The 25,701-nt window shown below is 42.0% G+C and overlaps 2 protein-coding genes across 9 annotated transcripts in view; one reads left to right on the top strand and one right to left on the bottom strand.

Annotated features, from left to right (window-relative positions):
- Positions 1 to 25,701, top strand: part of FBF1 (Fas binding factor 1) — a 215,869-nt gene that overhangs the window by 128,094 nt on the left and 62,074 nt on the right. For all 8 annotated transcript variants that reach the window (XR_015058923.1, XM_085883880.1, XM_085883877.1 and 5 more), the window contains 10 exons: positions 3,405 to 3,476; positions 3,747 to 3,944; positions 8,627 to 8,732; positions 8,896 to 9,207; positions 10,533 to 10,970; positions 11,098 to 11,165; positions 11,820 to 11,875; positions 14,664 to 14,747; positions 14,914 to 15,014; positions 19,859 to 20,065. Coding sequence is in view for 7 of the 8 variants with exons in the window: in XM_085883880.1 (XP_085740006.1) it covers positions 3,405 to 3,476; positions 3,747 to 3,944; positions 8,627 to 8,732; positions 8,896 to 9,207; positions 10,533 to 10,970; positions 11,098 to 11,165; positions 11,820 to 11,875; positions 14,664 to 14,747; positions 14,914 to 15,014; positions 19,859 to 20,065 (1,642 nt within the window). In the remaining variant the exon portion in view is untranslated. The remainder of the gene's footprint in view (positions 1 to 3,404; positions 3,477 to 3,746; positions 3,945 to 8,626; positions 8,733 to 8,895; positions 9,208 to 10,532; positions 10,971 to 11,097; positions 11,166 to 11,819; positions 11,876 to 14,663; positions 14,748 to 14,913; positions 15,015 to 19,858; positions 20,066 to 25,701) is intronic.
- Positions 15,661 to 17,023, bottom strand: LOC147024207 (uncharacterized). The gene has a single exon (XM_085883672.1). The coding sequence runs from the start codon at positions 16,880 to 16,882 to the stop codon at positions 15,887 to 15,889; it is 996 nt and encodes a 331-aa protein (XP_085739798.1). The 5' UTR covers positions 16,883 to 17,023; the 3' UTR covers positions 15,661 to 15,886.

Raw genomic sequence — 25,701 nt, 5'->3', positions numbered from 1 at the left:
ATAATGAAGAAGAAGAAGAAGAAGAAGAAGAAGAAGAGAAAAAATGAAGAAGAAGAGTAAATAATGAAAAAGAAGAGTAAAAAGTGAAGAAGAAGAAGAAGAGTAAAAAATGAAGAAGCAGAGTAAATAATGAAGAAGAAGAGAAAAAATGAAGAAGAAGAGTAAATAATGAAGTTCAAGAGTAAAAAATGAAGGAGAGTAAATAATGAAGAAGAGTAAAAAATAATGAAGAAGAAGAGTAAAAATGAAAAAGAGTAAAAATGAAGAAGAGTAAAAACGAAGAAGAAGAGTAAAACAATGAAGAAGAAGAGTAAAACAATGAAGAAGAAGAGTAAAAAAATGAAGAAGAAGAGTAAAAAATGAAGAAGAAGAGTAAAAATTGAAGAAGAGAAAAAATGAAGAAGAAGAGTAAATAATGAAGTACAAGAGTAAATAATGAAGAAGAGCAAATAATGAAGAAGAAGAGTAAATAATAATGAAGAAGAGTAAAAAAAATGAAGAAGAAGAGTAAAAAATGAAGAAGAGTAAATAATGAAGTACAAGAGTAAAAAATGAAGAAGAAGAGTAAATAATGAAGAAGAAGAGTAAAAAATAATGAAGAAGAAAAGTAAAAAAAGAAGAAGAAGAAGAGGAAATAATAAAGAAGCAGAAGAAGAAGAAGAAGAAGAAGTAGAAGACGAAGAAGAAGAAGAGAAAAATGAAGAAGAAGAGTAAATAATGAAAAAGAAGAGTAAAAAGTGAAGAAGAAGAAGAGTAAAAAATGAAGAAGAGTAAATAATGAAGAAGAAGAGAAAAAATGAAGAAGAAGAGTAAATAATGAAGTTCAAGAGTAAAAAATGAAGGAGAGTAAATAATGAAGAAGAGTAAAAAATAAGGAAGAAGAAGAGTAAAAATGAAAAAGAGTAAAAATGAAGAAGAGTAAAAACGAAGAAGAAGAGTAAAACAATGAAGAAGAAGAGTAAAACAATGAAGAAGAAGAGTAAAAAAATGAAGAAGAAGAGTAAAAAATGAAGAAGAAGAGTAAAAGTTGAAGAAGAGAAAAAATGAAGAAGAAGAGTAAATAATGAAGTACAAGAGTAAATAATGAAGAAGAGCAAATAATGAAGAAGAAGAGTAAATAATAATGAAGAAGAGTAAAAAATGAAGAAGAAGAAGAGTAAAAAAGGAAGAAGAGGAAATGAAGAAGAAGAGTAAATAATGAAGAAGAAGAAGAAGAGTAAATGAAGAAGATGAGTAAAAAAATGAAGAATTAGAGTAAAAAATGAAGAAGAAGAAGAAGAAGAGTAAATAATGAAGTGCGAAAATAAGACATGCTAAAAATGATGACGTCATAAGTCACATTGTGTGACGGCCATCTTGGATAGAAAAACACACATTTTCCGATTAACACTAAACTTGACAGACGTGTTCCAATACACAGTTTGAAGCAGAATATAAATTTGTCATGTCATAGGTCACATGGTTCATCAGCCATCTTGGATTGAAAATTAATAAATTTTTTTAATCTTCTTCTCCAGAACAGCCGGACAGATCGAGGCAAAAATTCACGCACACTTTCCCCAAGACATCCTTTCACCATTTTGTTAATTTCTAATCGATAGGTCACACGGTTTGGCGGCCACGTCGAATTTACCCTAAAACCTTCAAACATCTTCTTCTCCAGAACGGCCGGTCAGATCGAGGGGAAACTTCACGTACGTATCGCACCCGAGTGGTGAATATAAGTTTGTTAATTTCTAATCGATAGGTCACACGGTTTGGCAGCCACGTCGGATTCAAGAACAACATTAAATATTGTTTTCTCCGAAACCGCTCATCCTATCGTCGCGAAACTTTGCGACCGTCGTTTAAGTCTCGCGTCGTATCAAAGGTGTCGTGTACGGGTACCCCGTCATCACTGCCAGCAGTTATAAAGTGCCAGTTCTACTTGTAATTGTTATTTATTGTTCAGGTTATGTTCCAGGAAGTTGGGAAATTGTCTCCACCTGACTTCTCCAGTCCAGAGTAAACATGTCATACACACCGCAACAACGAATTATTATGGAAGAATGTTACCTTGAGATGAAGTCTGTGATCAAGACTCAGCGGTATTTATTGCAGACATTTCAAAGTGAGAGATCCACCCACTCACAAGAACTTGGTTTTTCGCACACTACTGTCTTTCGGATCCTCAGGCAGGACACGAAACTTTATCCGTACAAAGTGCAGATCATGGAGGGGTTTGGCACCATGAATGGACGTGAAGGATACGGCGAGGATACGGTGGCCGTACGCCCTCTGAATTGACAGAAACGTGCGGCGGCCACAAAAATGGGTGTCGGAGTGGCGACCCGTCCAGGATTGTGCCCAATCGCCAAGGAGACTGCGTAGGCAGCACCAACGCTCTGTGCAGAGTATGGTCCCGATGGATGGGTGGGTGGAACCGCTTATCCGATTTACACAAAATTTTCACTATTGGTGTGACTACTCATGTGGAATGTTTTAATGATAATTATGACATCATAGGTCATGTGGTGTGGCAGCACATTTTGAAAAAAAATTAAGAAACTTTGGACCTCTATATCTGAAACTGCTCATGGAAATAATTTAAACTTGCCACATATCAAGGACTCCCCCATGTGGAATAAATGTGATTCTTGTTTTTTTTTGATGGTGTCTTATGTGCCTTCATTATGATGTCATAATTGCATACGTCGAAAGCTTTATCTGATCAGTATGAAAGATTTTGAGGGTCATCTCGGGCTAAATTGTATGGAGGGGAAAATTGATGACATCATTGGTCACATGGTTTGGTAACTATATTTTTTTTTTTACACAAAAGCCTTTGACAAGAGTGTGAGCAGAGGTATATCTGTCGATGTCGCGACGTCGAAGAGTGCCCTTCTAGTTTTTGTTTGTTTTTTTTTCGAGTGAAGAAGGAGAGATATGTTGTTTGTATTTTTGAGGCAGGAGGGGAAATGGATTGAGCTGAGGGATCACAAGTAACAATACTTGGGATAAAAGTAGGGAAAACAAGGCAAACAACGGATGGGGGAGCACACATGACTATCACCAGTAGGCCCGACTTAACTCGCAATGCAAATGAAATGATTCAACACAGCAGGATACGATTTGGGATGAAAAATTGATGAAAAACGGGAGTAAAAACAAGACAGGAAAACGCAACTTTACTGGTCCGGGGAACTTAGCTTAGATGAGCTGGTAGGAGCGAGAGCCGATTAATTGTCCACGTGCGCTGAACCCCGAACTGTTATTGCATTGAAATCTTCAAAAAATAGCATTGAAATAGTACCAAGACTTTTGAAACACCCGCACAATAAAGTTGCTGTTCAAGTATTCCAGTCAATATCGTATTTCTTGTGGATGTTTATTGCAAATGCCCTTCTTGGATTTGTATCTGACAGAGTCTAACGCAGTTCAGGACTCCAACCTTTCTTTCACATCCATTCGTCATCCAAGGAAAATCTCCTTTGATGGTAATCAAAGCCCAAACATCACTTTTCTAATCAGGATGTATGCCTTTGGTCTGCTATTTCCTTACGCTTGAACTTGTTTGGTATATCTTCATTGTTGTGAACTCTAAGCCATTTGTAGGATGGCAAAATTGACCTTGTACCAAGAGCACCATGACAGACTTTTCTGTCGCAGAAACAACCTAAAAATGATGTCATAGTCAGGTCGGATTTGAAAGGAGAAAACCAATTCTGTAATGGGTTCTGTCACGTGGCAATCTCGTGCTGATGCAGATGATGACGTCCTTGGGCCACTTGGCCTGGAGGATAAGAAGGAGAATGGACATGAACAACCTGTTTGGAAGAGCGGCAGTGATTATTGGGATTATACTGCTTCAACCAACAGGAATACTTCTGCAAAGAGCCCTGCACCCGCTGTGCCTCAAGATTTGTTGGGGAGGAAACCATCAATGTTGGATCGTTCCACATCAGGTTAGATAAAGCTGTGCTTCATGTTGGTTGTAAATAACTTTGATGTATATTTATGCACTTGAAGCTGCTTATGTCCCATGAGAACGCCATTATGTGACACAACTTATCCTGTCGCATGCGAGAGATCATCTTATGTACCGAGGGCAGAATCTGCTGTACTCTATATCAATAGTGCCAGAAGCCAACTTGTCTCATCAACATGACAACTTATTATGAAGAGCATGAAGTTGTTGTACATACCTTGACAAATGTATAATCCATAAGGTTTATGAAGGATAATGTCAAGAGCATATATAGCAGACAAAAAAGTACAATTTTGACTTCCCCTCACACAACCCCCTTGTATGAGGGGCGATCAAAATATTCTACGAACGAGATACAATCGTCCAATACATGCCAATGTTTTTTTCTATTGAGATTACACATGTACTGTGTGTGTGTGTGTGTGTGTGTGTGTGTGTGTGTGTGTGTGTGTGTGTGTGTGTGTGTGTGTGTGTGTGTGTGTGTGTGTGTGTGTGTGTGTGTGTGTGTGTGTGTGTGTGTGTATATATATATATATATATATATATATATATATATATATATATATATATATATATATATATATATATATATATATATATATATATATATATATATATATACAGTGGGGAGAACAAGTATTTGATACACTGCCAATTTTGCAGGTTTTCCCACTTAAAGCAAGTAGAGGTCTGTAATTTTTATCATAGGTACACTTCAACTGTGAAAGACGGAATCTAACACAAAAATCCTGAAAATCACATTGTATGATTTTTAAATAATTAATTTGCATTTTATTGCATGAAATAAGTATTTGATCACCAACCAACCAGTAATAATTCCGGCTCTCACAGACCTGCTAGTTTTGTCTTGAAGAAGCCCTCCCATTCTCCACTCATTACCTGTATTAACTGGACCTGTTTGAAAACGTTATCTGCATAAAAGACAGCTGTCCACACTCAATCAATCAGACTCCAACCTCTCCACAATGGGCAAGACCAGAGAGCTGTCTAAGGACATCAGGGACAAAAGTGTAGACTTGCACAAGGCTGGGATGGGCTACAGGATAATAGGCAAGCAGCTTGGTGAGAAGGCAACAACTATTGGCGCAATTATTAGAAAATGGAAGAAGTTCAAGATAACAGTCAATCTCCCTCGGTCTGGGGCTCCATGCAAGATCTCACCTCATGGAGCCTAAATGATCATGAGAAAGGTGAGGGATCAGCCCAGAACTACACGGCAGGACCTGTTCAATGACCTGAAGAGAGCTGGGACCACACTATCAATGAAAACCATAAGTAACACACTACGCCGTCATGGATTAAAATCATTCAGTGCACCCAAGGTCCCTCTGCTCAAGCCAGCGCATGTCCAGGCCCATCTGAAGTTTGCCAATGACCATCTGGATGATCCAGAGGAGGAATGGGAGAAGGTCATGTGGTCTGATGAGACCAAAATAGAGCTTTTGGTTTCAACTCCACTCGCCGTGTTTGGAGGAAGAAGAAGGATGAGTACAACCCCAAGAACACCATCACAACCGTGAAGCATGGAGGTGGAAACATCATTCTTTGGGGATGCTTTTCTGCAAAGAGGACAGGACGACTGCACCGTATTGAGGGGAGGATGGATGGGGCCATGTATCGCGAGATATTGGCCAACAACCTCCTTCCCTCAACAAGAGCATTGAAGATGTGGTGTGGCTGGGTCTTCCAGCATGACAACGACCCGAAACACACAGCCAGGACAACTAAGGAGTGGCTCCGTAAGAAGCATCTCAAGGTCCTGGAGTGGCCGAGCCAGTCTCCAGACCTGAACCCAATAGAAAATCTTTGGAGGGAGCTGAAAGTCTGTGTTGCCCAGCGACAGCATCGAAACCTGAAGGATCTGGAGAAGATCTGTATGGAGGAGTGGGCCAAAATTCTTCCTGCAGTCTGTGCAAACCTGGTTAAGAACTACAGGAAATGTCTGATCTCTGTAATTGCAAACAAAAGTTTCTGCACCAAATATTAAGTTCTGTTTTTCTGATGTATCAAATACTTATTTCATGCAATAAAATGCAAATTAATTATTTAAAAATCATACAATGTGATTTTCAGGATTTTTTTTTCGATTCCGTCTTTCACAGTTGAAGTGTACCTATGATAAAAATTACAGACCTCTACGTGCTTTGTAAGTGGGAAAACCTGCAACATCGGCAGTGTATCAAATACTTGTTCTCCCCACTGTATATATAAAAGCCTGGTGTTGGCGCAGTGGTTAGGGCAGCGGCTTGGGATCCAAAAGGTCCTGAGTTCAAGCCCCGTTGGGCCACTGAATTAATACACCAGAGGGTTGACTCAGCCTGTCATCCTTCCGAGGTCGGCGAAATGAGTACCAGTATACTGGGCCGGTGTATACCCCGGTAAAAATAGGTGTACCATATCCCTGTGTCGTAAGAGGCCCCAGGGTTGCGTCAGGAAGGGCATCCGGCGTAAAACATGTGCCAAATCACGATGCGGATCATACAGATGATCCGCTGTGGCGACCCCTAACGGGAGCAGCCGAAAGAAGAAGAAGAAGATATATATGTATATATATATATATATATATATATATATATATATATATATATATATATGTATATATATATATATATATATGTAAATGTATTTCATATTTATACAGCATACGTATAATTGTTATTGTTCATATCTGAACCACTGCCTCATGAATTAGTGAGCCCAAGTTCAAATCCCTTCTCCTATAAACCATGTGTTTTTCCATTGTCTACTCATGTCCATTCAGTTCAAAAAGTTGCAACAAAATGCCCTTTTAAAAGTACACTGATATCTATTAATGTCTGTCCTGGATGTGGTATATATATATATATATATATATATATATATATATATATATATATATATATATATATATATATATATATATATATATATATATATATATATATATATATATATATATATATATATATATATATATACTCTTCCATGAGCCTTCGATCAATGTAAAAAAAGAAGAAGTTAGAAGGAAAATATATCGACGTATATATTTAACACCTCCCACACTTCTCTAGCCGAAGCTGCTGCATAAAGCAACCCAAGTATGCCTGCACAAGGTAAGTACTTTGCTGTTTCAAATTCTTCCCAGAGTTCCTCCACAGCTATACAGACATTCACAAATGTGAATAGTTAGGTACACCCATGAGAAACCCAATGCTATACATCCCCTCAGTTGTTGGACCGGTTTCATCGCTTATTGGCAAATCATATTGGTGTATACCCCGGTTAAAATAGGTGTACCATATCCCTGTGTCGTAAGAGGTGACCAGGGTTGCGTCAGGAAGGGCATCCGGCGTAAAACATGTGCCAAATCACTCTGGGGATCATATGGATGATGCGCTGTGGCGACCCCGAACGGGAGCAGCCGAAAGAAGAAGAGAAGATATAATATATATATATATATTATATATATATATATATATATATATATATATATATATATATATATATATATATATATATATATATATATATTATATATATGTATATATATATATATGTATATATATATATGTATATATATATATATATATATATATATATGTATATATATATATATATATATATATATATATATATATATATATATATGTATTTTTTTTACTTCACTATACTTTATTTTTGGTGTCTTGGGATACGAGCTGTGAGTATGTGATTTATAGAACTTTTTGAATGGTTCACATATGTTCCAAAGTCTCCCTTATCTTCACTTTATTTAAGTTCTCCCAACATTTCCCTTTTCATTCCCCTCCTGATGAAAGTCCCACGATATTTTCTTTCCTCATTGTTCCCATTCCTCTTAAAAAAATTTTTTTTTCTTCAAGTTTTATAAAATAATTAATTGGTGTATTCCATTATAACTACTTGCAGAGCACCCACTCTATGGGCAATCTTGTTGTAAGCATGTGTGCAACATGTTCTTCTGAAACATTCCTTTATTTGGGGGGTTGTATAGGCAACATACCACTGCATTGATCGCTCCAAAAATAAAAATAGCCCGGGTTACATACATGAAGCAAAAACATGCCTACTACTTATGTGCATTGACAATACCACCATGGTGATGCATCTAGCTCGGATAATTCCAATTGCACTGGGCCATAGGCTGATACCGGAGGCCTGATACCAGAGGCCTGAATCTTAAGGCCTGAAGCCTTAGGCATATACATACAGTCACCCTCACAAGGCTCAAGACACCTATCAGCTCCAACCTTTTGATATCTGATGGTCCTTTTAACAGTCGCTTCGGTTGTTTTACACAGAACGGAAAACTTATAGGGAGGGCATGGCACATGGCGATTGTGAATATGACGATCGTATCAAAATGGAGCAAGTATGAATTTATTTTTTTCAGGTTACAATTGTGGATGGTGTGAGATACAACCAATGGGTATAGAGTTGATATACAGACACCTTCTCCATGATATAAAGGTTGCTTTCACATTTCTGGCGTTGCATTAATATGGACGTCAAACAACAATAACCATCGCCTGTAACCATTTAAACGATGCTTTTTAGGATCAATGTCCCAATGACCTTTTTTTTTTTGCTTGAAAATTTTATCCTGTGCAGGTGAGATCATGCATCTCACTTTCTTTACAGATTTTGAAGTGGAGGGGAAAGTTTCACCATTTGGGTCATACCGTCCTTCCTTCGGCTCCTCGGCAGCACAATACCAACCGCCACCCCTGTCTCGACAGGCAAGCATGTATGTTGTTTCCTCAGGCATGTAAATTTATTTTACCATGTTTGGTAAAACATGCTTTGTTCTTTGGACGAAATTTTTCATACGAGTCTCATGCCGGAAGTAACCACGATAAAAGTGTTTCACACTTTTTCTTAAATGTAAAACACTTTTGTTTCTTAAACAGGTTAAACAAGGAAGTGAACGTTGCAGGTGACAGCCAACTGCCATCTGACAACTGGGATACCGAAAAGCCTGACCAAGAAGTCTCCACATCACATGTAACCAATGAAAAGTGGTCGATAGAAAAGCAGCAGCCATCAATCAGATCTGATTTTGTGGAAGAGGAAGATTCGGAATACAAAACGGTCCATGAGGGTGGAAAAAAGACGAGCAAAAAGGATGGCGATTGGTTGAGTCGGTTGCTGGCAAGGAGTCAAGCTCAGGTTGTGAGCCAGACTCATCATGGTGCCAGCAGAGATGCAATTGAGCATTCCAGGTGGAGCACTTGTATCTGAGTGTGTGGTGTAACCTTTGTGTCAGTGATATTTTTGTGTCACTACAGCAAGCATCGTGCTTATCAAATGACGTACATGATAATGAAGAGTCATAAAAAGAGAATTGGGTGTGATAGGAGAAAATAAAGAGAGTCGGAAAGAGTGTGTGTGGGAGGAGTGTGGAAATTTGGGAGCATCGTGCAGAAGGGTATGGGAATAATGCGGGAGTGGTTGTGGTGAGGGAAGGTGCATCTATGAACCATATGGGATTGGAGTGGAAATAATTTTTTGTCATATCTGAGTGTGCAACAAATATATATGCCTGGTGTTGGCTTAATGGTTAGGGTGGTGTGCTTCGGATCCTAAGGTCCTGAGTTTAAATCCTGCTTGGTCATTGAATTAATACCAGGTGGGGTTGACTCAGCCTGTCATCCTTCCGAGGGCAGCAAAATGCTTGGTATGATTGAGCCATTTGAATATCCTGTGTCGGAGTGGCGACCCATCCAGGATTGTGCCGAATAGCCTCGGAGGCTGCTTCAGCAGCACCGACGCTCTGTACAAGAGTACTGTCCCAATGGAATGGAATAAATATATGGTCCATGATCTATTCATACCACAAAATCAGTCGACCTTTTATGCTCCATGAGAAACCAAACATGATACCGAATCAATTACAAGTTATGTATGTGTATAAAGTGGCTGATGTCACAATATGCTTTGAATTATTGAAGTGTACACAATGGCTAATGTGATATCTCAGCAACAATATGACAACTACAGTATATTAATTCGTTTGTATTGCATGCATATTGGGTGGATAATCAACTTTGGATTTAGGCCCCAGGTAGCCTCATTTCTTGATGGTACAATTATGCAACTGACAAAGTGTGCCTCCTTTAGGTAAAGACCAGAATTTGGAATTTGGCCATTGAGGTGATACCTCGTTGACTCTGTTGAAAGACACAGTGGGATATCGAGCATCCATAAACTAATGTGAGAAGATGGGTCATCAGCTGAACTTCCATCCAATTATTGGTGTATTTTTTGATGCAATTCCCTGTCTGCGAAGCACTAATCAGACAGTTTGTAGTCAGGCTGAGAGTTGAACCCAGACGAGATGGCAACTACCCTTATCAGGATAGTAGTTTGCTAACTCCACACCATCCCTGTCAGGATCACTTGACTGTGTTAATTACTATTGACAATTTTTCATTTTTGATGATTACTTATAAAGTTGTCCAACAAAGATGTTTTTCCAAAATTTATTTCATTATTCTTTGGTCTTCTCTTCATTGTTTTCACCACCTCCCCCCCCCAAACCCCCCAGCCACTCTGAACCACATGCTGTTGAAGAAACCTTAAAGTCTGGACCGGACTCTAACATTGCAAATAGACACCAAAAAGGCTCGTTGAGCAGTTCAAAATCAGATTTTCTAGGCCTGAAAGATGCAAATGATGATGAAGACGAAGACAGCTTCACTGGAATCATCCCAAATAGTTCAAAAGTGGTTGGAATGATAACATCTTCTGGATTGCACAAAGGTCAATTGAAGGAACCTCAGCCTAATCAGCAGCCTTCGTCAAGTCAAAGTACAAGACCAGATGAACACGCTCACGATGTTGGTATATTGCAGAAAATGGAGAATGTTGTAAGCAAGGAATCTATCCACAGTGGAGCACCGATGTCAAATTTGAAACAACACAGTGGAGGCTCAGTCGATGGATATGTGTTTGGGAACTCTGTTAGGATTCAGGGAGCAAGCAGGTTTGTATTTTTGAAGTGTATGATTGATATTTTGTGTTACTTTTTAAAAAAAATTTATCCTGCTGATGGATTTGACAAAAATGGATACATTTGTGCTTTAGATTTGATCTAATTGTGATGTGTGTAGTTTTCAGAATGAGCAGCTTGCAGGTCAGGATCAATGCACAGCTCCAGTACAATCCGGCATGAAGACAGGTAGGTATGTTGTAAGGATCTGCTTTGTGATATTTGTCAAAAATGTACAGTCACCTCAAATCGGTGCAGTCCTGCATTGGAGTCATCAGAAAGAACCCAAACAAGCAAAAAGCAAAGATGAACTCATCAGGAGGAACCTGGATAGGATTCACATTTCAGCTGCTATTCCTCCACCATGCCTGGTGTTGGCTTAATGGTTGGAGTGGTGGGCTTTGGATCCTTGGGTCCTGAGTTCAAATCCCGCTCAGCTGTTGAATTAATTACAGGTGGGGTTAATTCGGCCTGTCATCCTTCCGAGGTCGGCAAAATGAGTGTCAGCTTGCTGGTATCCTGTGTCGGAGTGGCGACCCGTCCAGGATTGTACCCAATAGCCATAGAGACTGCTTAAGCAGCACCAACGCTCTGCACACAGTATGGTCCCAATGGATGGATTTGTAGATCCACAGGTGTAGATCCGCAGGTGTAGATCTGTTGTTTTCTGTGCTCACATGTCATATTTATATTGAAATTGATCACACCCTGCATGCACACCTCTGCTGGCCTTTACACAAAAATGTATGTTCTGCAAGCAAACAGATATTAATGAAAGTGTCACTAAATATTCCCATTTATCAGCATCTTTGAGTACTTTTTGTTTTTGCTTTTTGTGTGCAGGTGCAATGAAGGAATGTCTCACCTCCACACCACACACATCCAAGAATGCCTTGCAGGTACTTCTAACATCAGATTGAAAAAAAATACAGAGCTCTTTTATGGTAATCTGGGAAGCTGATCGTTTATACAACCAAAGAAAATTCAGATGCGGGAAAAATGAATTCATCCCTTGTGGTTTGTGCTGAGACCAAACGTTGAGCGTGTCACACAACACCCAAGTTAGTGATGAGGTAGGGAGGACAGCCCACACGACAAAATCGCTGAATAGAACAGTGCAGAGACTGCTGCATTCCTCCGTGAGCACGGACAAGTGTTGACACCCTCACCTCAACAAAGTGGAATTTTAATGTTCAATAAATGACAAAGTTGTTCACAGACGGAGCAGATTCACAAAGAGTTGCTGTGTAGCCACAACCTTATTTGTTTGCAATCAAAATTATCCTTTCTGGACATGACTTCCCATCTGAGCATTTTCCCCCTGATGATGTGCTATCCATCCATCCATCGGAACCATACTCTGCGCAGAGCGTTGGTGCTGCCTAAGCAGTCTCCTTGACTATTGGGCACAATCCTGGACGGGTCACCACTCCAACGCAGGATACCAGCATGCTGGCACTCATTTTGCCGACCTCTGAAGGATGATAGGCAAAGTCAACCCCACCTGGTATTAATTCAACAGCCAAGTGGGATTTGAACTCAGGATCCTCGGATCCCAAACCCACCACCCTAACCTTTAAGCCAACTCCAGGCATAATGATGATGTGCTATCCCAGGTTCAAATGTCATTTGCTGTATTGATTTGCTTGTTGTTTTCTAATACAAGAAAATGCAGGAAAAGGTACTTCAACTCATCTAGCCGGAGCAGAATTCCTTTGCTGAAATGAATGCACAAGAAATGTATCTCATGAAAGAAGACGTGTACAATGACCAAGCATCTACGAAGAGGGGAGACAGTCGCGAACCCCATCCTGTACACATGATGCACATACAATTATCTGAACTCCCCCATCACATAGTTTATGGAGTATGCATTGAAACTTTGGCTTGACAATTTAAGACCACACGAACAGAGCATCGCTCGCAGTTGTTAACGCTCAGGCTAAACAGAAAGTATTTCCAATTTGCTTTTGGTTGGTGTTTCCATCCGAACTGATAGATCATGAAACTGGGAACCCAGGTTCAAGTCTCATCCACTACATGTTTATCCATTTTTATTTTCCTTGACTGGAGTGAGGGTCATGGAAGAGCGAAGTAGATCTGACATTGGGTGAATACCAAGGGAATGAACAAACGGGATGAGAGGAAAAGGAGGAAAGGAGAAAACACTTACACTGACAATTAAGACGATTTGGGTAGGAAAGGTTAACAGGGGTAATAAAGATCATGGTGCAGAAGTGAGGATGGCAAGAGATGCTGTGCACTGTTTGTTGGAAGCTCTGGAGAGAGGAGTGAGGCAGAACAGCCTGTATGTAGAAGGTGGTTCCATAGATGGGAAAAGTCAGGAATAAGAGTTGAGGTGAGCGGCCAGCCTGGATTTTGGAAGTTTAACCAGGAGGAGGTTACTGGAGAACACGTGCTTCCTGGAGTAGAGAGGGGGGTTCGGAGAAATATTGTCCATAAAATGTCCTTGTGATCAATGTAAAAGTACTCTGCTGTCATGTATTGTCATTTTCATACTTTATGATTCATGTACAAGCTTCTCCCATGAGTCTTGGATGCACAGATACTTTTTGTTTTTGGGGATAGATCAAACATTAATTTTTTTTAAATCTCTTATTGATTATAAAGTCTAGGGTCGTGGAAGAGCGAGAACACAGAATGGATCAGGACGCAACAGAACAAAAGGAACAGCAAAAAGTGAGGGGGGGGACACCAATAGCAGGACTGAGGTACAAAATAGAGAGAGCCTTCGAAGATAAGGGATGTGAGCAAGAATGAGGACGATGGAAAGACATAAGGGACCAGATGGATACAGAAGCAAACTCTCAGGAAGGAAAAACTGGAATTTTGGGGGGGGGGTGAGAATTATGGTTGGGGGTGTTTAACAGGGGTAGAACAGATTGTGGTTTTTGGTGGGGGATGATCTGAGATGGTGGTGAACAGCTGTCTTGAAAATCTGGAGGGAAGAATGAGATTGAAGAGAATGTGGAATTTGATTCCACAGGCGGGAAAAACAGAGGAACGAATGAGTGTGGAGGTGAGCAGTGATCCTAAATTTTGGGAGTTTCACGAGAACGGAGTTGCAGGTTGACCATGAGCACCATACAGAAACCTGGGAGTTGGGGGGGGGGGACAAAGCATGGAAAGGGCAGAGGGTGCAAGACCAGAAGAAAGGCGGTAGAAAATAAAGAGACCACCGACTTGTCTGTGATGGCAAAGTGACAGGTCCATAGACTCAGCTTCATCGTGGGATATTCCAATGATCTTGAAGGTCTTAGTTTCCACAACGTCAAGCTGAGCAAGGTGTGAGGCAAGAGTGTCAGCCCAAAGGGGAGAGCAGTACTCCATCAAGCTGCGGATGAAGACCTTGTATGTGGATAGGAGTTCAGGTGTGTCAAAGGACTTTGTGTTACGGAGGATGCCCAGTCGGTAACCCTGGCTTCGGAGACCGACTATGAAATGTAGTGCACACACATGGCCAAATATAACAAGCTTTTCCTGTTTACTTTTACATTCCTACATTATTTATTGTGAAATTTATTGATCTTGAAATATCATCTGCATCCCTAAGACAAATGTTGTTAACCTTGTAGTTGTAATTGCAGTGCCCCCTGTTCTATCCGGACTGAAAAACTTTCCTCATTGAAATTATGTCACAAATATTTTTTTCTATTTTGCCTCCAGTTTGCGGAGCCGACCTTTAGCAGCTTGGCTGTCGATCATAGCAGTGAGAAGCAATTGCATGCAGCTCGAGATGTTGTCATCAAGGTAATGCTGAAACTCACAAGAATCCAAAATACATATCCAATATTGGCAAACAGACCATCTTCAAGTTCTGGTTTTTCTTAACTGTCATGGTATTTGGATATTTGGTTCAAATGAAGGTCATAGTGAACAATAAGTAATGTAAAGCTGATATGTTTGTGTATCTAAGCTGCACCAGTTGGAGGTTGAGAACGTTCAGCTGAAAGCTCTGCTGGAAACTCAGCAGACGCGCCATGAACAGGAGTTTACGTCATTGGAAGATATGTACAAGTAGGTATTGTGACACGTCTGGAGATGAGTGCTTCAAGCCCCACGTGCTCATTGTTTTTACTCACACTTCTTTATTTGCTTCGACTACCATGTTTCCATTTTTATCTTGACAATGATGGAGAGCTTGCCTGTGTGTACTTGATAAAAACCGAACAGACTGCATACAACATTTTTAATATACAGGTGTCAAGGATCAGGGAAGAGCAGAGTAACAGGTGCAATATATCAATAGATACAAAACAACAGTATGTATATGTTATATATACAGTATATATATTTTTATATATATATATATATATATATATATATATATATATATATATATATATATATGTATCATAGACTCCTATAGAGAAGGACTGGAACCTTCCATGCTCGGGGTTTGTAACTTGAGTCTGAAGGATTAACTTGAGTCCGGGGCTAAAATGACTTCTAGAAGGGCAAGAGACATGATCTCGGGATCCATATAGGGGTTTTTGAGGACGGCGAGTTCAATAGTGTCATTTTCAACACCACCTGAGGTCATCTTCAAGGTCAAAAGGTCATATTTCAAGGTCAAATTACTGAATTTTGGTATTTTTTGCCCGTTTTTGTGTCGAACTCATAAACAGTGAGAGATGGCTGATTGTAATAAGATCCAAGTGTGTAGAGCTGTCAAACTTTGATATTTATTGTCATATATCATATTACATAAACATTACATGCATGTCACAACACTATGCCTATAACAACTATGTCTATGTCTATCACTAGTTGGAGAGCTTTTCTTGCCTCCTGAGGCATCCCAAAGCTTTTTCTTTGTCACTTACATTGAGGACATGAGCTTTCAATAAAATGTTAGCTAAAGTAGTACATGCAGCATTACTACGAGCTCAAGGTGCATCTACAGAGGATAACAGCTCAGCAAAATGAAATCGGCAACGCATTTTAGTCTTGTCATAGGAATTATAGGCATTATGTACAAAAAAGACGGTTGACATAGTCGGCACACTCAATCCACCTCTATTCAAATTATCTAGAAACTCAGATGACACCTCGTTACCATATTCATCATCAATGATCTCCTCCATACTAGTGCTATCGCCATATTTACGAACAAGGTGTCCGGCCAAATAAACTACTTTATGCCTAAGGGCATCGTCAGACCCCAAGAGATCCTGAGTGTCTTGAGGAGTAATCTCGTCAATGAGTTCACTTCGCTCATCTGGATTTATGGAAGTTGTACAGTTCTTGTCGCAATCAATCACACGAGAACTAGATTCGGGCATAATGTCATGCTTAATGAGTGTTTGCAAATTTACAATTTTAGCTGCAGCTATAATGTCAACTACATCAATGTCGAAGTTTCCACCGCTTCTTTGCCTGGCTTGGCTGAAAAAGTTTTCCAAGGCTTCAACTGCAAATATAGCAGGAAGAACGTAGTCAAAGTCTTTCTCTGCCAGAAGATGCAGCTGCGACAGAAGGAAGGTGAAATGAGGAAGCTCTTGTGCCTCAGTCATCCAAGAGAGCTGGCTTATTACAAGCTGAAGAATTTCCTTGCTTGTGCATTCATAGATGTTTACCTGGTCAGTTATGGATCTAATCTGGGACCATTTTGAGAGCAGGCTGTTCTTCTGCAAAGGAAAAAGTCGTTTGGGCACCTCAATGCCATCTTTCTTAACTTTATTCAAGAATAGAAATCCAAAAGGTGAGTGAACTTGAAGGAAATGAAAGAACTGCTTGACAGTTTGTCCAGTAGCATCAGTTCTTGATAGGTAAAGGTTTTCCTGGTCTTTTATGACGTTAAAGCCAGGAAAATAGGAGCTGATTTTAGCACAGAAGTGGTCAAAATCTTGGCTATTGTCTGCAGCCTCATCAGCTGCCTGCATCTTCTTAGCTCTTGATTCTGACGTAGAAGATGATGTTGGGCATGGGGCTGACGTCACCTGCTTCAAAGCTGATTTCGGGACTCCAGGAAATATTGATGGGGGTTCTTTTGGTCGTTTGCCACCCCTAACTGACACCCAATCACAATTGAAATGTGTCTCACAAATATATATATATATATATATATATATATATATATATATATATATATATATATATATATATATATATATATATATATATATATATCTTCTTCTTCTTTCGGCTGCTCCCGTGAGGGGTCGCCACAGCGGATCATCCGTATGATCCGCATAGTGATTTGGCACATGTTTTACGCCGGATGCCCTTCCTGACACAACCCTGGTCGCCTCTTACAACACAGGGATATGGTACACCTATTTTAACCGGGGTATACACCGGCCCAGTACACTGGTACTCATTTCGCTGACCTCGGAAGGATGACAGGCTGAGTCAACCTCCTGTTGTATTCATTCAGTGGTTCAACGGGGATTGAACTCAGGACCTTTTGGATCCCAAGCCGTTGCCCTAACCACTGCACCAACACCAGGCTCATATATATATATATATTATATTATATATATATATATATATATATATATATATATATATATATATATATATATATATATATATATATATATATATATATATATATATATATATATTGTTGCGGATTCGCGCCCGCCGGCGTGCTGATGGCCACGTAACTCGAATCGCGGCACGTCGCCCACCGGACGGACAATCCAGTCGTGACCCTCTCGGACTAACGCCGGGAACCAGTCACGGGTGGACCTTTCGGTCTCACCGCGATCGAGCCAATCAGCCCCCGCGTGGGATAGGGTTGCTCGCCAAATTCGACCTACCTAAGTACCCACGCGGAGGGTAGACCGGGCGATCGCACCTCGCCGCAGGTCGACTTCGGACACGGGCCACTTAAGCGACCCGTTCCGTACTATCGGGATAACCGAGCGGTGTTATTCGTCGACCTCGACGGTTCGATTAATTATCGGGCGTATTCAGCCCACTGCCAACCCTTTACGTGAAGCAAGATGAGGATTCAAAGAAAGAAATGACGAAGCGAAGCGGGAAACAGTTCAACACAAAGCACATTTATTCGCGGCACACGGGAGCACACATATACAATTCCACCAAATGCACACAGAAAAGACACAATGTAATTTACACAAAAAGCAAATGTAAAAGCGAAAACACAATGCAGAGCTAATACCGACTACCGAGCACACGGCAACACTTATACAATTCTACTTCACAGACGGCGCCGACAACACATACCCAAAACCAAGGAAAAGAATACCCTCAAGGATGAGGCGGGCCTGAGGCCGAGACCGGGTCGCGCCTACCCGTCTGGTGATGAGACGCGGAGCGGCGATGGCGCCTCAACTCCGCGGGCCTCGCGGACAGTGTCTGGTAGGGGGTGGGAAAGGGGCCCCCTTGGTCGCACTATCTCAGCGTGGGGGGGAAACAGGAGGGGGTTGCTGATGCTCGGGGTATAGAGGATCTTTATTATCCCGCGACGAGCGTCTCCACCTCGGCCAGGTCGCGCTGTCGGCCTCCCTCGGGTGCAGCTCCCTGCACGACGCGAGCACCCCCTCGTCTGGTGTCGCCGACTTTCCACGGCTCCGTCCCCTCCGTTCCGACTCCAACGCACACGACGAGCAGCTCCACCGCCCGCGAAGTCTTGACTCTCTGTTTCCGACTCTCCTACTCTCGGCCTCTCCGCCTCTGGACTCTCCGACTCCTACTCTCCGCCTCTCGACTCTCGACTCTCCTACTTTCCTACTCTCCGCCTCTCGACTCTCCGACTCCCCCGCCTCTCCGACTGACGAACACGGTCCTTTTATCCCCCCGTAGCTTCGCCTTTGACCCCCTCCCTTTGACCTTTCACCTCGCTCCCCATTGGCCCGAGAAAAAGTGGGCGTGAAGGCTTTTTGATCCACAAATTTGCATATATCGATCGCCCTGGGGGCGGGGCCAATTCGCCCCTCGCTCACCGATTGGACGGCAAAAAGTGGGCGTGTGTCGTTTTTGATCCGTTTTTAAAGCACAAAATCCGTGATTTTGTACACGCTGTTCGGCGCGCGCCCTGCACGAGTCCAACACCGGTACCCACAGCGGGGCAAGAACGGTGGCGATGCGACGGTTGCGAGGTGTGACGGGAAGGTCGTGGCGGTTGTGGTGAAGCGGCGTTGTGGTTGGTGGTTGATGTTGTGGTTGTGGTGGTAATCATGGCGGTTGGTCCAAAATAAAGATAGTAAAAGAAAAACGGCTATCCTGAAGAGTCGCAGCACGCATAAATGACATGTATTCCCACTAGACAACGGGTTTGGGCCTAACTACACATGTACTTACCGAGATACCTCACCTAAGGGACCTGAATGGTGGTTTGCGAATTTGGTAACCACAACACTATATATCCTTTAAGCACCTCAAGCTTTCTTTCTCATTTGGCATTGCCAACATCCATCTCTCCCTCTCCTCAGGATCTTTTGGGAAGGATATGACCTTTACATAAAGTGCCCATCATAGTTTCCTATCTATCCTATCAAGAAACAGTATGAACAGTATGAACAGAACAGGCGAGTGTGCGTACCTGGAGGCCATCCTGCCAGCACTTGGTGAGAGTAATAAGGAAAGGATTTCTGGTAGAAGGCTTATGACCTTGAGGGTACAGGGGCTGGTTAGAGAGGTGATTGAGCAAAAGCAGCAAGAATAGAATAGATCCTGGAAAGTTATTCTTTCTACTATTATGCTTGTGATAGGGAGAACGCTGACTGGTCTATAGTTGAGAAGAGAACCAGTCTTAGATCGTGCTTTGGATCTCCAAAGCTTGAGCAGTTAAGTGTATTAGTCACAAGTTATTTCAGCATATAATTGTGGGTATTAACTACTGCACATCATTTCATCGTCCACGTGTTCCTTGCTTCATTTTGATGCAGATGGCGCAACAAGTTGCAAGCTGAGAGTATGGACTTGCGTGAAGCCAGGCTACAGGCAGAAATTAATGAACTGACGGCCATGTTGAAAACCATTCAAAATGAATCTGAGGCTGAGAGAACCCGACTGTTGGAAGCATCGGCTCAGAGACTCGCCGATGCCGACCGAGAAAGGAACCGGGACTTTGAGAGATTGAGAGAACTGCAGAGGTTTTTTGCTTGAGCTTATTTTTCTATATTACTTCATAATAGAGGAACTTGTATTCTGGAATAACACTGAATCATTGGTTGATGTTTCATTGAATGTTGACGTGGAATGGTAAACTAACTCCACTCGTATCATCACAAGATCGAAGCCAAAGGTATGAGTAAGAGCTGGATGTAAATATGTTATTTCAGCTGTTGAAATGAATAATATAAACATAATAATATGAACAATCATTTATACAATTGGCTGCACAACTGCTTTTCATTTATTAGACATTTATTCCCTGTGCAGCGGAAGGCAGTGTTTTGCAAGTGAGTGTGTGTGTGTGTGTGTGTGTGTGTGTGTGTGTGTGTGTGTGTGTGTGTGTGTGTGTGTGTGTGTGTGTGTGTGTGTGTGTGTGTGTGTGTGTCCGGGCATAACTTTTTTACAATTTGAGCCTTTGTCATCAAATTTTCAACAAAGCTTTGTTATGAAAATATGGAGAAAACAAATTAATAATTTTGTTGAAATAATTTTCATTATTATTATTAGGAGTGCGTGTCCGTACGCACATGCCGATACGTGCGTGGCCGTACGTGCAAAAAAATAAAAAAGAAGAATAATGACGTCAATTGTGACATCGTAGCACCGTGTTCTTTCATTGGTTTGGTAAATAAATGGCCATAACTTGGGAAGTACTTGTCCGATTAATATAAAACCTTGAAAAGGCACATCCACAGGGCCCCAGCAATATTCCTGGCAAGTTTCAATTAGATCGGACCAGTGGTTGTCGAGAAACAGCGGTCACAGACAGACAGACAGACAGACACACAGAGATCGCTGGATTATAGTTTGACCCTTTTTTGTCCTTTTTCGCTCTTATTTTTTTAACATTTTGTTTATCTCAGCAATCACTTGTCTGATTGACACAAAATTTCCAGGGTCGGAGCCATGGAGAATATTTTAATGATAATTGTGACGTCATAGGTCATGTGGTATGGCAGCCATTGTGGATTAAATGTAAAAAGTTAAAGCATATAATCTCTGAAACTGCTGATCGGAAAAAAATTTAACCTTGGCACATATCATTCTACTCCTAATGGGGAGTAAAGGATTGTAAGGATGACGTCATCGGTGAAGTAGATCAGCCGCAAATGTTTGAATCAAAATCCTTGTTTACCATTGAGATTCAGTGTGTACGTCCAGGCCGTTACATTTTTACCAACTGATACTTTGTTATCAAATCTTCAACAAACCTTTGTTGTGAGATTGTGGAGAACACAAATTAATAAAACGTACAATTTTTTTTTAACTGTCGTTTTGGTCAAGTTTAGTTTGAGTACAAAGCAGACGCGGATGGGCTTTGCATTTTAAGATGCTTTCTAGTTGCAATTTGCATTTTGAAAGTAAAACAAATCTCAAATTCGAAAAAGTGAAATTGCTCAAACTGATCGTTGTTAATTTTTTTTGTTATTGTTTATATTTATATGGAAAAATAAAGCATGTCATTATGCAGCAATTGCAACCTCATTGAATTTCCCATATAGTTTTGCAGAGGCCCTCATCCGTTATCTTCAGTTGGCTGAAAGGCAAAAGTGATGTTGCGTTTGTTTTGCCACCAATCTTGGACTGGATATGGCTGTTAAGTATGCTCTTTTTGTTTGACTTTCAATGCGAGGCTGGTCGGTGTACTGCCGGCTTTTTTTTACTGCCGATCTGGTCAAGCTCCCTCTGCTTTCTGTTTTTGATCCCCAAAGCAACTGCAGATGTTTTTCCAGTTTTTCCAGTAACCCCTCATTAAAATTCCAAAATCCAGGCTGACTGCACATCACTGCTCTTCTTTACTTCGCTTTCCCATCTGTGGAGCCTTTATCTTTCTTGAGCAAAACACGTATCCAAGTTGGCCTCCAGAGTAAGACACAGACTGGACATCCTCTACATTCCAAAGTGTGTCCTTGGAAAATCTGCACTTTCATCAGCTTACAAAGCCTTAATCCACAGCTCTAAGGAGTACCACTCTCCTCTTTCGGCTGACACCTCTGCCTCACACCTTGCTTATCTTCTTGCCTTGGAAACCAAGCCTCGCAAAATAATTTCAATATCCCATGATGAAGCGGAATCTCTTTGCCTGTTACTCTCATATCATAGACAGATCAGTGCTCTTCTCGCTCCTCTGCCACCTCCTTGCACCCCCTTCCTTTTCAATGCTCTGCACCCTTCCCCGCACCCACCCCACCCCCTCCCGGTTTCTGTAGGACTCATGCGGTCTGCCAGAAACCAAATTCTGGTGAAACTCCCAAAATGCTTGCCCGTTGCTCACTTCCACTCATTTGTACCTATTTTTCCCACCTGTGGAACCAACTTCCTCAGTCTGTTGAATGTTATTCTTCCCTTCGGGCTTTCCAGATTGCTGTTCTCCATTTCCCTAACTCCTCAAGTCATCCCTCTTCGATACTGATGAACTTTTCTTGATATCGATACTCATGAACCCTCCCCAAGTACACCTCTTTATTTTTAGTTTATTGTGTCCCTCCCCCACTTCTTCTCTTCACCCTCCTTTTCGAATTTTGTGAGCTCACCTGGACTTTAGTCAGGTGAGCTTATGTGATCGAGCAGTGTCCGTAGGTGAGTCAGTCAGTCAATCCGTAAACACTTCAGTCATAATTGCTCGAACGAAACACAATTTTGATGAAATTTGGCCACAAGTTTCATATCTGATGCCTAACAAAGGTTTATTGACCACATCAAAATCTGTGCTCATTAAGGGTGTCTCTGGGTTTTTTTGACCCCCCCCCCAAATTTTTTTTTTGCTCTCTTCTCCAAAACACGCACAAGTTCGATGAAAGTTGACCACAACCTTCATGACCAGTAATGTACCAAGGTTTATCAACAGCATCAAAATCTTCCCTAATTAGAGGGATTATAGCGGGAGAGGGGGTTGACCCCCCAAAATATTGTTACGAATTCGCACCCGCCGGCGTGCGATCAGCCGCTTTCCACTAATAGCGACCGCGTCGTCCACCGGACGGACAATTCAGTCGTGACCCTCCTGGAACTATCGCCAGAAACCAGTCACGGGTGGGGGTTTAACCTCACCACAGCCCAGTCCGCATTCTACCCGCGCGTAATAGGGTCACTCGCCGGATGTCGATATACCTAAGTACTCGCGCGGGCAACCTACCGAGGGGCAGTACCTCGACGCAGGTCGGCTTGGGACACGAACCGCTTAAGCGGTCCGTTCCGTTCGAAACGATAACCGAGCGGGTATTATCGCCGACCTCGCCGGATCCGATTCTCCTTACCGGGTGTTTAAAACCCAACTAATTATTCCGCGATGCAAGATGGCATTTTCAATGGGGAATAGAGGACGCAACGAACGGGATACATTTCACAAGCAAGGACATTTATTATTTACACACATCACAAGCAAGGCAGTCATGCAATCTACAAGCAAGAAACAAAAGCAATACCAACGACTACGAGCAATAATGTACATGCACAGTCACTTAGGCAGGTCTACTTCACTGGACACGGTGCCACCAACATTCGTTCAAAAGCAAGAAATGGCCACCCCCAAAGACGAGGGTGGCAGACAGGGTTCGCGGACCTTTATAACGCGGGACCTGGAGGACCGAACGGGTCCCGCGAGACCGTGGCAGGTTACCTTCCCCCCTCGGTGGTCGGCGAGTCGCGACGTCCCGCTCCCACGACCGTTAGCGCGGTCACGCCTGGTTCCGGGCCTCCCACGTGGCTGGCAAGCTCTCTCCGGCGCTCCTCGTCCGGACGCGCAGGTCCACCACACAGCCGGCACTGCTGCGCCTTCCGTCTGTGTCTCCCACCAACAGGCCACTCACAGGACCACGAACGCAGGAACCAAGCGAGGAAGAAGATGAAGAACTGCACCACTGTGAGATAGGGGCGGGCATGAACCAAGAAGAGGGGCTGAGCCTCGCGTGTGGTCCGCCCTTTATAGCATGGGGCTCCACCCGTTGCTCCGCCCCGTTCTCAGCTCCACCTTCCTTCGAGAAGCTTCTCGAAAAGGGGCGTTTCTCAACTCCGACCGCCTCACTCCTCGTATCCACCAATCGTGAGCGAGCCACCTCGCCCTTCTCGTCACACAGCCTCGGAGAAAAAAGGCGGTAAAACCCGCGCGTCATCGCAGTTCTTTCCTTGGCACCTGTGTTTGATGCTCTTGGACGGTTTTCGACGCGGAAGGGGTGGTAGCGTGCTCTATCGGTCCAAAATAACGATAGAGAAAGAAAAATACTATCTCAAAGGGTCGCAGCCCGGTGAACACGAATAATTTCCATTAAACAACGGTGGGGAAATCTAACTGAACACAGACTTATCGATCTAACTGAACTAAGGAACCTTTATGGTGTTCTGCGAATTTCCACAGCCGTAACAATATGTATTTTCTCTCTTCTCTTAAACTACACACACAATTTCGATGAAACTTGACCACAAGCTTCAAAACCCGTAATGTACCAAAGTGTATTGACCACATCAAAAGCTGCGCTCATTAAGGGAGTCCACGGGTGGGTATTTGACCCCCCCCCTAACCCCCAAAATAGGGATTTGCTCTCTTCTCCGAAACTATCCATGTGATTCTGATGAAACCTGACCACAACCTTCATCACCTGTGATGTACCAAAGTGTATCGACCGTGTCAAAAATTGCGCTCATTTAAGGGGATCGACTGGGGGCGGTTTTGACCCCAAAATAGGTATTTCCTGTCTTCTCCGAAACTACGCAAATAATTTCAATGAAACTTTCCCATAACCTTCATCAAGCGTGATGTACCAAAGTTTTTTCACGGCATTAAAAAATTATGGTCTAAGGGTGTTTTTCTGGGGTTTGAGTGACTGTTGCTGCTGATCCAGGTGAGCTTCAGGACGTGTGGTCCCATTTTTCCTCTGCCACCGAAGGTGAACAAGTTTATGTCTCTCCCCTTTCTGTCTGTTTGTTTGTCTGTTTGTTTGTGTGCAGGATATCTTAAAAAATTATCGATGGATCCAGATGAAATTTTGTGGACAGGTTGGATGTGTGACAAGGACGAATTTATTCGATTTTGATGAAGATCCGAATTGGGATCTTGATAACGAGAATTATTAAAATTTTAAAGTGATTCTTCACCATTGAGAGATCGGGCCAAAAATGATATCGTACTGTATAGCATGATATTTGAAAAATGTAATGGGCCTGATGTGTTCTCGTGGAACAGGCATTGCGTGGCGGAGGTGCCCTTCTCTACTGAGCATCCTTCGAGTTTCATTTCTGTTTCATCCCAGCTTCACAAACAGCTTCACAAAACTGGCTGTAGTTGGGAAGATCAATATTAATAAATGAAGGCATCTACAACTAAGATAGCACTCCAAAAGGATCTTTTCGAACACTTAGACCACTGAGTGGTCTTCATGCAAGACTCCAGGCATCGTTTTTGCTTTACCCTCGCAAAGGGGAAGTGAGGTATCATCATGTCACTACAATGCAGGTGGTAAACGTAATGTTATTTTCATAGTCACCTTGAAGATGCAAACGTTATTATTTTGATGGTATAAGTGGAATGATGACGCAAGAAGTGAAACTACAAGCTTATGGAGATAGTTTTTTTTATTTATGTATTTTGGCAATGCTGTCTTTTTATAGAGAGAATATC

Source organism: Eptatretus burgeri, chromosome 6 (genome assembly GCF_056783735.1).
Source record: "Eptatretus burgeri isolate ZD-2024b chromosome 6, Ebu_testis_v1, whole genome shotgun sequence".
Taxonomy (NCBI): domain Eukaryota; kingdom Metazoa; phylum Chordata; class Myxini; order Myxiniformes; family Myxinidae; genus Eptatretus; species Eptatretus burgeri.
Note: the sequence above shows the minus strand (reverse complement) of the source record. Positions and strands in the feature narration are given on the sequence as shown.

Excerpts from the sequence above, each read along its gene's own strand:
- LOC147024207 (XM_085883672.1), bottom strand. The coding sequence starts at position 16,882 with ATGCAGGCAGCTGATGAGGCTGCAGACAATAGCCAAGATTTTGACCAC.